At 37.5% G+C, this 14,326-nt stretch overlaps 1 protein-coding gene across 1 annotated transcript in view; it reads left to right on the top strand.

Annotated features, from left to right (window-relative positions):
* The window catches only part of KHDRBS2 (KH RNA binding domain containing, signal transduction associated 2), a 627,329-nt gene that overhangs the window by 594,605 nt on the left and 18,398 nt on the right, over window positions 1–14,326 (top strand). Inside the window, exon 8 of the mRNA XM_064360936.1 lies at window positions 6,594–6,652. Coding sequence (XP_064217006.1) covers window positions 6,594–6,652 — 59 coding nt within the window. The remainder of the gene's footprint in view (window positions 1–6,593; window positions 6,653–14,326) is intronic.

Here is a 14,326-nt window from a genome sequence, read left to right on the forward strand (position 1 = left end):
TGTTGCATTGATCCTTTTACCATTATGTAATGTCCTTCTTTGTCTCTTTTGATCTTTGTTGCTTTAAAGTCTATTTTATCAGAGATGAGAATTGCAACTCCTGCTTTTTTTTGCTGTCCATTTGCTTGGTAAATCTTCCTCCATCCCTTTATTTTGAGCCTTTGTGTATCCTTGCATGTGAGGTGGGTTTCCTGGATGCAGCACACTGATGGGTTTTGGGTTTTTATCCAATTTGCCAGTCTGTGTCTTTTGATTGGGGCATTTAGTCCATTTACATTTAGGGTTAATATTGTTATGTGTGAATTTGATCCTGTCATTTTGATGCTAGCTGGCTGTTTTGCCCATTGGTTGATGCAGATTCTTCATTGTGTTGATGCTCTTTACCATTGTTTTTGGAGTGGCTGGTACTGATTGTTCTTTTCTATGTGTAGTGCCTCCTTCAGGAGCTCTTGTAAAGCTGGTCTGGTGGTGATGAAATCTCTGAGTACTTGCTTGTTCAGAAAGGATTTTATTTTTCCTTCACTTATGAAGCTTAGTTTGGCTGGATATGAAATTCTGGGTTGAAAGTTCTTTTCTTTAAGGATGTTGAATATCGGCCCCCACTCTCTTCTGGCCTGTAGGGTTTCTGGTGAGAGATCTCCTGTGAGTCTGATGGGCTTCCCTTTGTGGGTAACCTGACCTTTCTCTCTGGCTGCCCTTAGTATTTTCTCCTTCATTTCAACCCTGGTGAATCTGATGATTATGTGCCTTGGGTTGCTCTTCTAGAGGAATATCTTTGTGGTGTTCTCTGTATTTCCTGGACTTGAATATTGGCCTGCCTTGCTAGTTTGGGGAAGTTTTCCTGGATAATATCCTGAAGAGGAGCATTTTCCAGCTTGTATGCATTCTCTTCGTCACATTCAGGTACACCTATCAAACGTAGATTAGGTCTTTTCACATAGTCCCATATTTCTTGTTGACTCTGTTCATTCCTTTTTACCCTGTTTTCTCTAATCTTGCCTTCTCGTTTTATTTCATTGAGTTGATCTTCGACCTCTGATATCCTTTCTTCTGCTTGGTCAATTCGGCTGTTGAAACTTGTGCATGCTTCGTGAAGTAATCGTGTTGTGTTTTTCAGCTCCATCAATTCACTCATATTCCTCTCTATGTTGTCCATTCTCATTAGCATTTCGTCAAGTCTTTTTTCATGGTTCTTAGTTTCTTTGCATTGCGTTAGAACATGTTCTTTTTGCTCATGGAAGTTTCTTATTATCCACTTTCTGAAAGCTGATTCTGTCATTTCCTCACACTCATTCTCCATCCAGTCTTGTTCCCTTGCTGGTGAGGAGTTGTGCTCCCTTGTAGGAGGAGAGATGTTGTTCTGGTTTTGGGTATTTTCATCCTTTTTGTGCTGGTTTCTTCCCATCTTTGTGGGTTTATCCACCTATCGACTTTGTAGTTGCTGTCTTTCTGATTTTGGTAATTTTAAGTCTGCAGCAGCAGAACTCATAAACCCCCTTTTCTTCCCCCCAGGTGTTCTGTCTCAGGGAGTTAGGGCTTTATGATTTTCCGCTGTCTTGCTACTGTTTTCCCTGCCCGCAGTCTAGTCACACTCAGCCTGCAGAGACTTCGCTGAGCTGCTGTGGGCTCTGCCCAGCTTCCGTGTGAACTTCCCTGCAGTCCTGTTTATATGGGTCTAGTTAGAACTGCTTCCGCTATGTTGGCCCGCCCCTGTAGTGACGGTGTCTCTGTAGTGGTGAGTTTTGGTTACGGCAAATTGCCCTGGGAACTGTAGGGTGTTTCCCAATGGAGGACGCCCCTCCTCCACAGAGCTGGACTGTCCCGGGTTCAGCTGTGTTTCCCATGGCACCCTCTTTGCCCGGGAATCTCTTGGCTTGACTCCCTGCCTCAGCTCCCCTTGCTGGCCCAGAGGGGACCCAGTCTTGCTCACTCTGCACAAGGAGCCACTGCTCCCTGTCCCAGATGCAGGCCGAGCGGCCGCGCCGGTCCAACCAGCGGCACTGGCAACCCATGGAGCTCCTCCGCTTGTGAATCTCCTGGTCTGTGGGCAGTAAAAATCCGCTGCCCTGTGAGCCGCTGCGTCAGCCAAAGCAGCAGCTCTGAGATTCGTGGCACGCCCTTGCCCGGGAGTCTCCTTGCTTGACTCCCTGCTGCAGCTCCCCTTGCTGGCTCAGAGGGGACTCAATCGTCTCCCTCGCTCTCCACAAGGAGCCACTGCCCCCTGCCCCAGGGCGTAGGCCGAGCGGCTGCACCGCTCAAACCAGTGGCGCTGGCGACCCGTGGGGCTCCTCCTCCTGTGAATCTCCTGGTCTGTGGGCAGTAAAAATCCGTCTGGAAATGCGGTGTCCACTCACCCTCTGCGCCTTCTCTCGGAGCTGCAATCCCGAGTTCCTCCTAACCGGCCATCTTGGATCCGTGAGGAGATCCTTGAGCAACACATAGTATCTCTTGCTATTGAAATACAGAAGCAATTAACTTCATTGTACCCTGTTAAGCCTCAAATTTTTTAATCTTCTGTCAATTTAAATTATAGAACTAACATCAGAAAAAAATAGCCTCTCTTAGTAAAGTTCTATTCAGTTTTGCTTCATCTTGCAAAATGATGCTTCTTATTTGAGTTCTTACATTTTGTAAACCTTTCTAAAAAATAGCAAGGATTACCAGTAGTTGGGCTTTAACATTTTTCTCTAGAAAGTATATCCAGTCCCATAGCCTACTTTCCAAATTGTCACAGGTAGTGGCATAACAAGGATCTCAGTTATCTACCCTAAAGTACTTTTTATTTGCACCCTCCTTCCTCCCACTAAGCTAATGCCCTGAAGTTTGGGATTCAAATGGCATTTCCACATTTCTACATAGTGATTTCGGTATTCATCTAATGTGTTGTAACAGAGACTCAAAATTCAGTGACTCAAATAGTATTTTTAAATGAATTTTCTCTTAAAAAGCCCTGAGGCAAGTGGTAGTGTAAATTAAGTGTGCTCCATGTGATCATTTAGAGGAAGAGGTACCTCCCGTGTTGCAACTTATGACGTCTTAAGGCATTGTCTTTATTTGCATGGTAGACACTAGATCATCACACTGAATGCCTTGTACCAACTGAGAAAGTAAAGGTGCACAAGCCCAGGATGAGGAGATTATTCTTAAATGGGAAAGGATCTTGATTTCCACTCCTATCTCTGCAGACATCACATATGATCTAATTTAGTCACAATGGCACATGTAGCTGAAGGGGTGGCACAGTTAGATGAAAAGGTGTATTCACTATTAGTGCAGCCATTTGTCCAAGTAAACATTTATCTGTGGAAGAACTGAGAAGCTATATTTTAATAACCTAAGGTATAGACTCTAGCAGAGTCCATTTTGATTGATGATTATACATCATTTTCCATTATCTTCCATTATCCATTATTTTATATCTTGTATGTTCTCTTCTCCCTTTTTTTAGAATTCTGTTAAAATTCCCTCTTGGTGTGTATGTATCACTTACGATAGACAATAACCATGCTTCTTTATCATATTCTCTCCCACTACCATTCTTTTTCTCTCTCTTACCTTAATTAAAATAAAAATTGAGAAACATATTAATGCCACTAGATGCTGTTACAGAGCTACTGATATTCACACAGCACACTTTGGAGAACATGATCAGAGGCTTACTCACAGAAAACGTATTGATGATGACAAAGGCAAGGATAAGCTTCCCTCAATGCCAGCATTTTCCTCTACATTGCTGTCAGTGGGAATGCTGCTTATTAAATTATTTTCTCATGATGGCCACTTCTTGATCATTTAAAAAATCAATATAACAACTCTCAGGAGTTGGCTATACCTATAAGAGGACTCTGAGTTGCATTGCATCATTTCTATCATGACAAGTATGTAAAAGAAGGAGATACACATCCAGATTCCAGCCAATCACATTAGCCCTCTACAATCTCAAATCATTAGAAGGATGGGGAAAACACATCACCATATGTTTTTCAGGCACTTTGAATGTAAACACGTTGAGCAGTGTGAGCTGAGCTGGCAATTTTTTTTAGCTTCTTCGCACTTAAATTGAAGTTCATGCATTATAAATTGCCTTCAAGGGAGATAAGGATGACCCAAGTCCTCTCTACCTCTCTTTTTATCTCGAATATATAGACTTTTCTTTTGTTGTTTCTCTTTCTTTACTATCAATAAAATCAAAAGTACTTAATGAGACCCATGGAATCACTTTGAGGGATAATGACAACTACATTTGGAGAACATGTAATTTTAAGCCCTTCTGTCTTTCCTTCCATCCTAACCCTCTGGCATCTATCTCCTACCCTCAGCCCTTACAGAATTTGGTATTTGATATTCAGCCATTGTCTTGACATGCTTTCATATACTTAAAATGAATTACTGACCTTGAGATAACTTAAAAATTAAGACTGATATGGGGGGCAATGAATGATATCTAACTTTAAACCAATAAGTGGATTTGAAGGAAAATATAATGTATCATCAATACTTATATATCCCTCAGTAAGATTAAAAATATATGAATTAGCCCAATACAAATTAAATTACAATAATTTTTACTTTTGCATGTTATTTTTTTTAATTGTGACTTGGTTTTATTAGGCTACTCATTTAAATGGTGTCTGATCTTCCTATGAGCAGTTTATTCTATTGCCCTATAAATACCCACTGAGCAGCTGTTATGTGCCAAACATTGTTCTAGAAAATCTGCTTGGAACAATGAGAGCAAGTGAATAAATGAGAGCCCAATATTCTATACCAAGAAGTTTATATTCTAGAAGTGGGCAATAGCCAATAAATGAATAAGCAAATGGGTGTTTGTGTGTTTGTTTATATAATATGTATGGTGGTGATCAATGAATGCTAAGATGGGCAAAGCAAGGTAGGGGTGGGTGGGTCCTAGTCTAAACAGATTTACAGTGGACTCTAAATAGATTGATCAGAAAAACCTCTCATAAGTGACATTTGAGTGAGCTCTGCAGGAATGAGAAAAGGGACAATTGGATATTTAGAAAAAGCATGTTTCAGGGAGGAGAGACAGTAATGTGTTTGTCAAGTTCAGAGAACATCTAGGAGCCTAGTGAACTCTGAGTAGGGTGAGTGAGCAGGGAGAAAGAGAGCATGAGGTCTGAGAAATATCAGGGCAGGGCTGGGGCAAATGGTATAGGCAAAATAAGAATTTTTTTCTTTTTCTCCTAAAGAATATGGGAAGCTATTGATGAATTTTGAGTAGAGAGCTAATATGATCTAACTTACTTCTATAGGAATGACTTTGCTACATAGATAATAGAAACAGAGCAATCATTGCATAGAGACCACTTAGAAGGATAGTGTACTCATTTAAATAAGAGATAGCAATAACTTTAACTCAGTAATAGCTGGAGATATGTTTAGACATGTTCAGATTCTAGATATATTTTGCAAGTAGAAGTGAATTTGCTCTTAGATAGAACGTTCAGACCAAATGAGACTGTCTAGGGAGTAAGTATGAATAGAAAAGAGCAGCATTCTAATAACTGAGCCCCAGTGGTCACCAGGATTAAGTGATGGGAAAAATGAGAAGATACCCATAGAGAAGGATGAAGAAATAAAGTTCATTAGAAGACCCATGAAAAAGGAGATCCCAGAAGCAAGTGAAGTGTTTGCAGAATCATGAAATAATTTGTGTTAAATGGTGCTAAAGTAAAATGAACACTAAGTCTTGACCATTGAATGTGGAAATGTTGAGATCTTGTCAAAAGCTGTTTTAGTGGAACGACAGCCTGATTGAGCATCTTCAAGTGCATATGGAGGAAGAGTCAGTGAAAAGAGTGAGTAGAGTCACTTCTTTTCAAGAAATGGGATAGTTAGTTAGTTGCTAGAAGGAGATATGTGGGTAAGGGAGAGCTTTTTAAGGATAAGAAACACATAAGACTCTGGGATGCTAGTAGGTATTATGCCTTAAGGGGGGAAGCTGATGCTGCAGGAAACAGTGAGGACAATTGTAAAGGGGTAGCAGAATGGGTCAGGGGGAGAGTGTGCTTTGAGTAAGATATGAAGGAAGAACATCTTTTTGACAGTTATTGAAATGTGGAAGCATCTAGCAAAATATTGGGTGAAACAAAATAGCTTATGTATTTGGGGCGTGCACACACATGATGTGAAAGGTACAGAGGGGAGTATAAATACAGTTTAGTGTTTCAAAGTGAAAAAATGATGCATATTTCTTAAGATAACAGCATTAAAAGTCATACATGATTGACCAGATTGTCATGTTAGGGAGCACTTTTTCTTGGAAAGAGACCTTTTATAACTCTCTTCTTGACAAATTCTGAAGTGTTATACTTGTGTTTTAGGGGAAGTCTGATTTATCAAATTGGAGGATAGAGATAAAGAAATACTGAGGTGGCATTTTAAAAAATCATAGCACTCCTTGTCAATAACCTGTGTTTTTGTTACTGAAGATTTATTAAGGATTGTGTTTTATGCCTTGAGGTTCCTGGAATATTACCTCAGCACGCATTCTGCCTGCAAAGTCCATATAAGTTTCTGGGTTGATTCTTCCTAATTATAGTAATATTGATTGCTGTCTAAATCTGTTGCAGTGTGCCTGAGTACTATGACTATGGTCATGGAGTAAGTGAGGATGCCTATGACAGCTACGGTAAGACCTTTTCTTTACTAAAACTGTGAAATCAGAAGATCCATCAGTCACTGACAACTCAAAAATTATTTCCATCTTGCTCCCCCTAGTTTTTCCAGAAGTCTAGACTAAATTGATCTATGTAATTCCAGGGTGAGATTTGACTTACACAGCTAGTACCAGAAAATTAGACAGATCAATTTTGATCAAAATTGTAAAAGCAATTAATCACAATCATTAATCATTTTCAACAGCAACAGTGATCATTCTGAATAGTGTCTTATATGTTTTACTATGTTCATTGTCTGACTCATTGATTTGGCAATAATATTGTGTCTTTTCTGCTGTCAAAAGATCTCAGAGTTATATATATTTGAAATATTTATAAATTTTAAGGGCAGAAATTATTATATAGTAACTCTCAAATTATTTTTCTAGCATGCATAGCCAAATAATGCTTGGCTCATAAGAACTGATAGTCAATAAGGATGCCAGTCTATAAAATTAATTCATTTAAAAAGACATTCCTTAATTAAAATACCACTTTGAAAATCATATTCAGTTAAGATCTATTGAGTTTCTAAAATATATTAATACAGTACATCATTTTTGAGACATAGTTTGTGATTCCTTAAAATACATACATGGCATCACCAGATGACCACTTTGAAAAGTGACACTCATTTAAATATTTACAGTCTTGAATTTTTATTAAAATAATACCAAGGCTGCTGGGCATTGGTGCAGGCCTGTAATCCCAGCTACTTGAGAGGCTGAGGCAGAAGGATTGCTTCAGCCCAGATTTCAAGCTATAATTGTGCAATGATCATGCCTGTGACTAGCCACTGCACTCCAGCCTAAGCAACAGAGTGAGACTCTGTCTCTAACAAAAATAAATAATACCAGGTTCACTTTGTTCCTCTCTATGGGGAAGAGTAAAGGAGACTATGTTTGGGGCTTCATAGGATGCTGCATCAGGATGGTGAATGGCACGTCCTGATGTGGAGAGGAAAGGAGGAAGAATACCTTCCCCTAAACCAGTCATAAACTAACACAAAGCTAAGCCTGGAAGTAAGAGGAGAAAAATAAGCCACGACCATAATTATTGCCAAGCATAAGCTGATTACAGACATTTTGTATTTATTTCTTCTTTATAACAAATTGAAATATTCAGTATTTTTACCTCCATTTTTATGAGGAAACTGAACAACAAAGTTGAAGTCAATGTGAGAGTTGGCTATGAGGCTCAGCTCTGTTCTTATATTCTCATCAGTGGTTGGAATACCTATTAATTGAGTACCTATTACAGCTCTGTATTAAGCATTTATGATGCGGATTAGTAATTGCAGAAGTAATCCTTATAGAAATTATACATCTATCTATTTGTATACTCTAACCCCATTAGAATCCTCTAGAGAAGGATGGGAAACAGATAAGACTTTGGGATGCATACTTGGTTTCTCACCTGAAAAATGCAGATGACAATATAAGACTCAGAGCATTAAGTACCTTGCCTTAGTTCAACAATGTGCCAGTGACAGAACAAGAATGTGAATTCAAGTGTGTTTTATTTATTTGGTTGGTTGGTTGGTTATTTTGTCAGGAGGCAGGAGTAGGGTTCAGTAAACTTGGTAAAAAGATTAGGATGTGGTACTTTAAACCAGAGTTTGTTTAGAGGAAAGATGTTCAGCTTCCTCTTTAAATCCTGAATCTTCCTTCCTAAATTTGGATTTCTTAAAATGCTATCATCACTTGCTATTTCACTATTTTAAGGGGAAGGAGGTCTTTTATACTATTTTACAGGAAAAAGTAAATAATTAATCCAAAATGAGCACCAGGCTTACTCTCTCCCAAATCCAAGGTTCTCTAGCACTAACCAAATTAACCTAATCTTTTGCTGCTATGGGAGGTAGAACTATTTTCCAAAACAGATTAACATACTTTTCAGAAATTATTTCACAGAAATATAAGTGATGAACAAGTCTGCACATATCTGGCTCAGTTGGTAAGCGGCTTTAGGAAGTATAGCTTTAATTTTGTTCCTTATGTATTTTCCATTCATTGGAAGGAAGAGGTCAGAGGCATCAGATGGTATTTCATAAAAACACTACCCTCTAAAACCCAGGATGTCTCCAAAGCCACACCAGGGGGCAGCCAGGCTGAGATGTGAGACTGCCTAGGATGTTAGAGCATCTACACCTGTCCCTGCAGCACTCTTTGAGTTCAACACAGTAATAACTATATTTCTCTTGTTCCATGCACATTCTTAATCATATAGGAATCAGGCCAGAGCCTTGTACAACTGGTAACTCAGGATGATCCATGAATAAGACACAAACTCTGCCTTTCTTTAATTCACTGAAAATTTGCATATAAGTATTGATGCACATTTGTAGAAGGTGGACATTTAGTGTTGAGGAACTTACACCTACATATAAAAAAAATTGCACCAGATTTTAAACCATGTTATGTAATAATTTTATACAAGTCCCAAGAACATTACTCATTTAACAAATATTTACTGAATGGCTAACACATGTAAGCCATTGTTCTCAGTCTCGGAGATACTGTAGTGAACAATATCTCCAAGCTTACAAGATATTGTAGTGAATAATATGAGAAGGCATATTATTATTTGTAAGTAAGTAGTGACTTTTTGAAAAATTGATTTTTTAGTTGCAAAATACACTCATTATTTTTTACATTTGATACATCGGTTTGAGGAAACTCATGGGCTTTACAGAATTACATGCACTGAAATCAATGGAAAGGATAAATTTGATTATATTTGTCAGGATAGTTGGTGATAAGAGATGAGATTTCTATTTCTGAATTATTTACATTTTGAAATGTAAATACTATGTAATGCTATTGAAAAAAGTGTATAAATACAAACTATTGCTGCTAAAACCTTTTAATGGAGATGCAGGGGCTGTGATCAGGAGGGCCAGGAATCACCTCTATAATCCTGTGATCTTACATTGTACTTTCTTTGTACTCTGGTTCGCTAGCTGTAGCAAAGTCTACAGAGAAATGATCCACTTTAGGAGCTCTACATGCCCATAAGCACTAAGTTTCATTCGTGGCCAAATTCCATTTACCAACAAGAAATTTTCTGCACATAAAAAGTAGTCAATAAATTCTTCATAACAAAGTAATAAGGAAAATATAGAAAGGGATTTGACTAAACAAAATAAGGAAGATATTAATTAGACAGCAATTTTCACCTAATAACTTTTATTTACCTATTTTACTAAGTTTTATTCCTCTTTTTGCATAACCAAAAAATAAAGTACTTGCTGTAGATCCATATCATCATAAGATTTGAATTTTGGGAATCCTCATGCTCTCACATCCGACGCAGGCAACAGAGCAAGGACAAAGTCAGAGGACAAAGAATAGTAAGAGCTCAGCACCATAATCTTGCAGCCCAATTAATATGCCCTATGTGTACTCAGATTGTGGTATTAGGTATTATGTAGTATATTAGATACTAGGTAGTTGATGATAAGTTGCTCATAATAAAATATACAAATGAGCAGATGATAAAAGGTAAATACATACATTGAGCAGTAATTTGAGGACCCACAAAAGTCAAATATCGATTTTGATTAACTGTCCATACTTACTTACTTCACATATTAACAACTATTACCCATTTATAGCTCTTTAATCAATGATATACAATTTTTAAATCAATAATGGTTATTCAAAAATGTAAATCTCATATCTCCAGTTATTCATTCACTTCCATTCTAAATCACTAGCTCCTCTCTGTTACACTGTGGTTGTATCATGGGTACAGGTACAAAATTCCAATGGAATGTCTGTATTTTTACAAAACTAATAGCCTCAACTTTCACCTGGCACCCCCCCACCAAGACTTGGAGAGTTATGTGAGGAGTCTTACAGTCAGTCACATCTCTCAGACACCTTCCTTTCCAGCTCACACTGGCTGGAAGAACTGTGGGGGCAAGTGAAGGACTGGGAAGAAGGAATGCTCTCCTGAATGACAGGGTCTTGCATTCCAAAGACTCATATATGGAGCTTCTCATTTAGACTTCTTCTAGAAATGATTTAAAATAAGTTAGTTAGCAGAAATAAAAATTAAGTCCTTCAGTGGGACACTTCATTCTGAATCTTCATACTTTATGATGTTTTGTGTATAAAAACTGAAATTGTATTTGTCTTTTTTGGGCCTATATTTTATCACTGAAATAATAAATATGTTGACTTTGAGAAAATAATATATTATTTTAGGTTTTATCACAGCTAAATTATTCAGGATATTTGCAGATAATATTAAATATTAAACTATCTTGCTGATAATGTAAATATAAAATTTAAATATTAAAATTGCAAATGAATTTTACTAAAATATAATTATTTTGCTTATTATAAAAATTAATGTTTAATGCATTGGTATTTATTAAATATTTAATTGATTTTAAATTGGCTATAAATTAATATTTAAATATTACATTTCTGATAACTTGAATTTGGTTTTGGAGCATGAATATTTGACTTACAGGAATTCCAAATCAGTTTCTTCATTTTAAAAATATTTTCTAATTTATCAGAATCACTATAATTGTTTCAGATGAGTCTGAATAGCTTATAATTCAGTAAGACTGCATTTTAAATACAGTGCCTACATTAGCTTAGCTAAGCCATGCTTCGCATAAAAATACCCTCTAAGTTCTCTCTGAGATTGATAGCTAAGAATGGACAGCAATATTCTCTTCTTGAGAAAAGAAAAGAGCTATTTATTAAAATGTATTTAATGTATGAACTGAAGAGCTAATTATGCATCCATTCTTTAGTGGCATTTTAGATGACAGCTGTGTGGAAGCAAAGAGGATAATATTAATACACTATCATCTTGAAATGAATGAAAGCAAAAAGAAATTTTGTGTCATATTCTAGGGCATTTGAGTGCCTCACTTCAAGTCAATTGCAGAACACAAATGTATTCATTTTGTGTTAAGGAGCTGGAATGATTATTTTCCCAATGTGAAAATAAGCCCTGCATTGATTAATCTGTGAAATCAGCAAAGGAAAATGAAGCTAACTGGCAGTTGGGTCAGACATTTAATTCAAGAACAAAGACTGTCTATTTTTAATAGTAAATAGAAATATAAATTTGGGAAAATTGACTTACAAATGGAAATGAGATTTCTTGATATTGTCAATAATTTATCACTCATTTTTCCTGGGATTTATTGTATTAAAGCTGTTACATGATAGGTTACATGATAGGTTATAGATTTTTAAACTTTATTTGTAATCGAAAGTAAAAAGGTCTAGTGAAATAGAGCTTCTAAAGTATTTTAAAATTCATTTGTGAAATTAATTTTAAAATTAGCTTTCTCTTTTTGCTATTCAGAGGTTGCCATTAGATGGATATCTAATCATCTTAGATGTGGTAATAAACACAGAGCAAGTTGCCTAGGCAAGGAGCAATAAAAAACAGCAGTGCACTACTGCATAACTGCTTGTATTGCTAATTTTAGGTTCAAAGTATTTACAGTTCAGTTTTGTTTTGAATAATGCACTCTTTAATCCAACAGTTTTAGGTGACACAGAAACCTGCTTTTGAGTGTTTCAGAGATTATTAACGATGATTACACATTTTAGGATCACTTTTTGAAAAAAAAAATCAATGGTGTTCAGTTTCCACCCCAGACTGGGTCTATCACAACCTATGGAGATGAGAACTAGCCATTGGAATTATTTAAAAGCAGGGATTTCTGCCAAGACCACTGAATAGGAACAGCTCTGGTCCGCAGTTTCCAGCTAGAGTGACGCAGAAGGCAAGTAATCTCCGCATTTCCAATGGAGTTCAGACGGAAGCAACGGATCTCCCAGTACAGTGCTCCAGCTCTGATAAGGGACAGACTGCCTCCCTGACCCCCATGTATCCTGACTGGGAGACACCTCAGACAGACAGGAGAGCTCTGGCTGGCATCTGGTGGGTACCCCTCTGGGATGAAGCTACCAGAGGAAAGAACAGGCAGCAATATTTGCTGTTCTGCAGCCACTGTGGGTGATTCCAAGGCAAGCAGGGTCTGGAGTGGACCTCCAGCAAACTCCAACAGACCTATAGTAGAGGGGCCTAACTGTCAGAAGGAAAACTAACAAACAGAAAGAAATAGTTTCAACATCAACAGAAACGCAATCCAGTCAGAGAACCAATCCGAAAGTCAAATACCAAAGGTAGATAAATCCACAGAAATGGGAAAGAATGAGGTAAAAAGGCTGAAATCTCCAAAAATCAGAATGCCTCTTCTCCATCAGTAATCACAGCTCCTCACCAGCAAGGGAACAAAACTGGATGGAGAACGAGTTTGATGAACTGACAGAATCAGGCTTCACAAACTTCTCTGAGCTTAAGGAACATGTTATAACACAATTCAAGGAAGCTAAAAACCACACAAAAAAAGGTTAAATGAAATACTAACTAGAATAACCAGCATAGAGAAGAAATGACTTGAAGGAGCTGAAACAAACACGTAGCACGAGAACTGGGTGAAGCATACACAAGTTTCAGTAGCCAGACTGAGCAAGCAGAAGAAAGTATATCAGAGATTGAAGATCAACTCATGAAATAAAGCAAGAAGGAAAGATTAGAGAAAAAAAAGAGTGAAAAGAAAAGAAATGAACAAAGCCTCCAATATATATGGGATTACGTGAAAGATCAAATCTATGATTGATCAGTGTACCTGAAAGTGACGGGGAGAATGAAACCAAATTGGAAAACATTCTTCAGGATATCATCCAGGAGAACTTCCCCAACCTAGCAAGGCAGGGCAACATTCAAATTCAGGAAATACAGAGAACACCATAAAGAAGATAAACTCCTCGAGAAGAGCAACCCCAGGCACATAATCATCAGATTCACCAAGGTTGAAATAAAGGAAAAAATGCTAAGGGTAGCCAGAGGGAAAGGTCAGGTTACCCACAAAGGGAAGCCCCTCAGACTCATAGCAGACCTCTTGGCAGAAACCCTACAAGCCAAAAGAGAGTAGAGGCCAATATTCAACATCCTTAAAGAAAAGAATTTTCAACCGAGAATTTCATATCCAGCCAAACTAAGCTTCATAAGTGAAAGAAAATAAAATCCTTTAAAGAGAAGCAACTGCTGAGAGATTTTGTCACCACCAGGCCTACCTTAGAAGAGGTCCTGAAGGAAGCACTAAGCATGGAATGAACAACTGGTACAGCTACTGCAAAAACATACCAACTTGTAATGACCATTGACCTATGAAGAAACTGCATTAACTAACAGGCAAAACAACCAGCTAGCATCAAAGTGGCAGGATCAAATTCACACATAATAATATTAATCTTAAATGTAAATGGACTAAATGCCCCAATCAAAAGACACAAACTGCCAAATTGGATAAAGACTAAAGACCCATTGGTGTGCTGTATTCAGGACACCCATCTCACATGCAAAGACACACATAGGTTCCAAATAATGAGATGGAAGAAGATTTACTGAGCAAATGGAAAGCAAAAAAAAAAAAAAAAAAAAAAAAAAGCAGGGGTTGCAATCCTAGTCTCTGATAAAACATACTTTAAACCAACATAGATCAAAAAAAGCAAACAAGGGCATTACATAATGGTAAAAGGATCAACAATGCAACAAGAAGAGTTAACTATCCTAAATATATATGCACCCAATACAGAAGC

This window comes from Aotus nancymaae, unplaced genomic scaffold (assembly GCF_030222135.1).
Source record: "Aotus nancymaae isolate 86718 unplaced genomic scaffold, 86718_ANA_hifiasm-v0.15.2.pri h1tg000040l, whole genome shotgun sequence".
Taxonomy (NCBI): Eukaryota; Metazoa; Chordata; class Mammalia; order Primates; family Aotidae; genus Aotus; species Aotus nancymaae.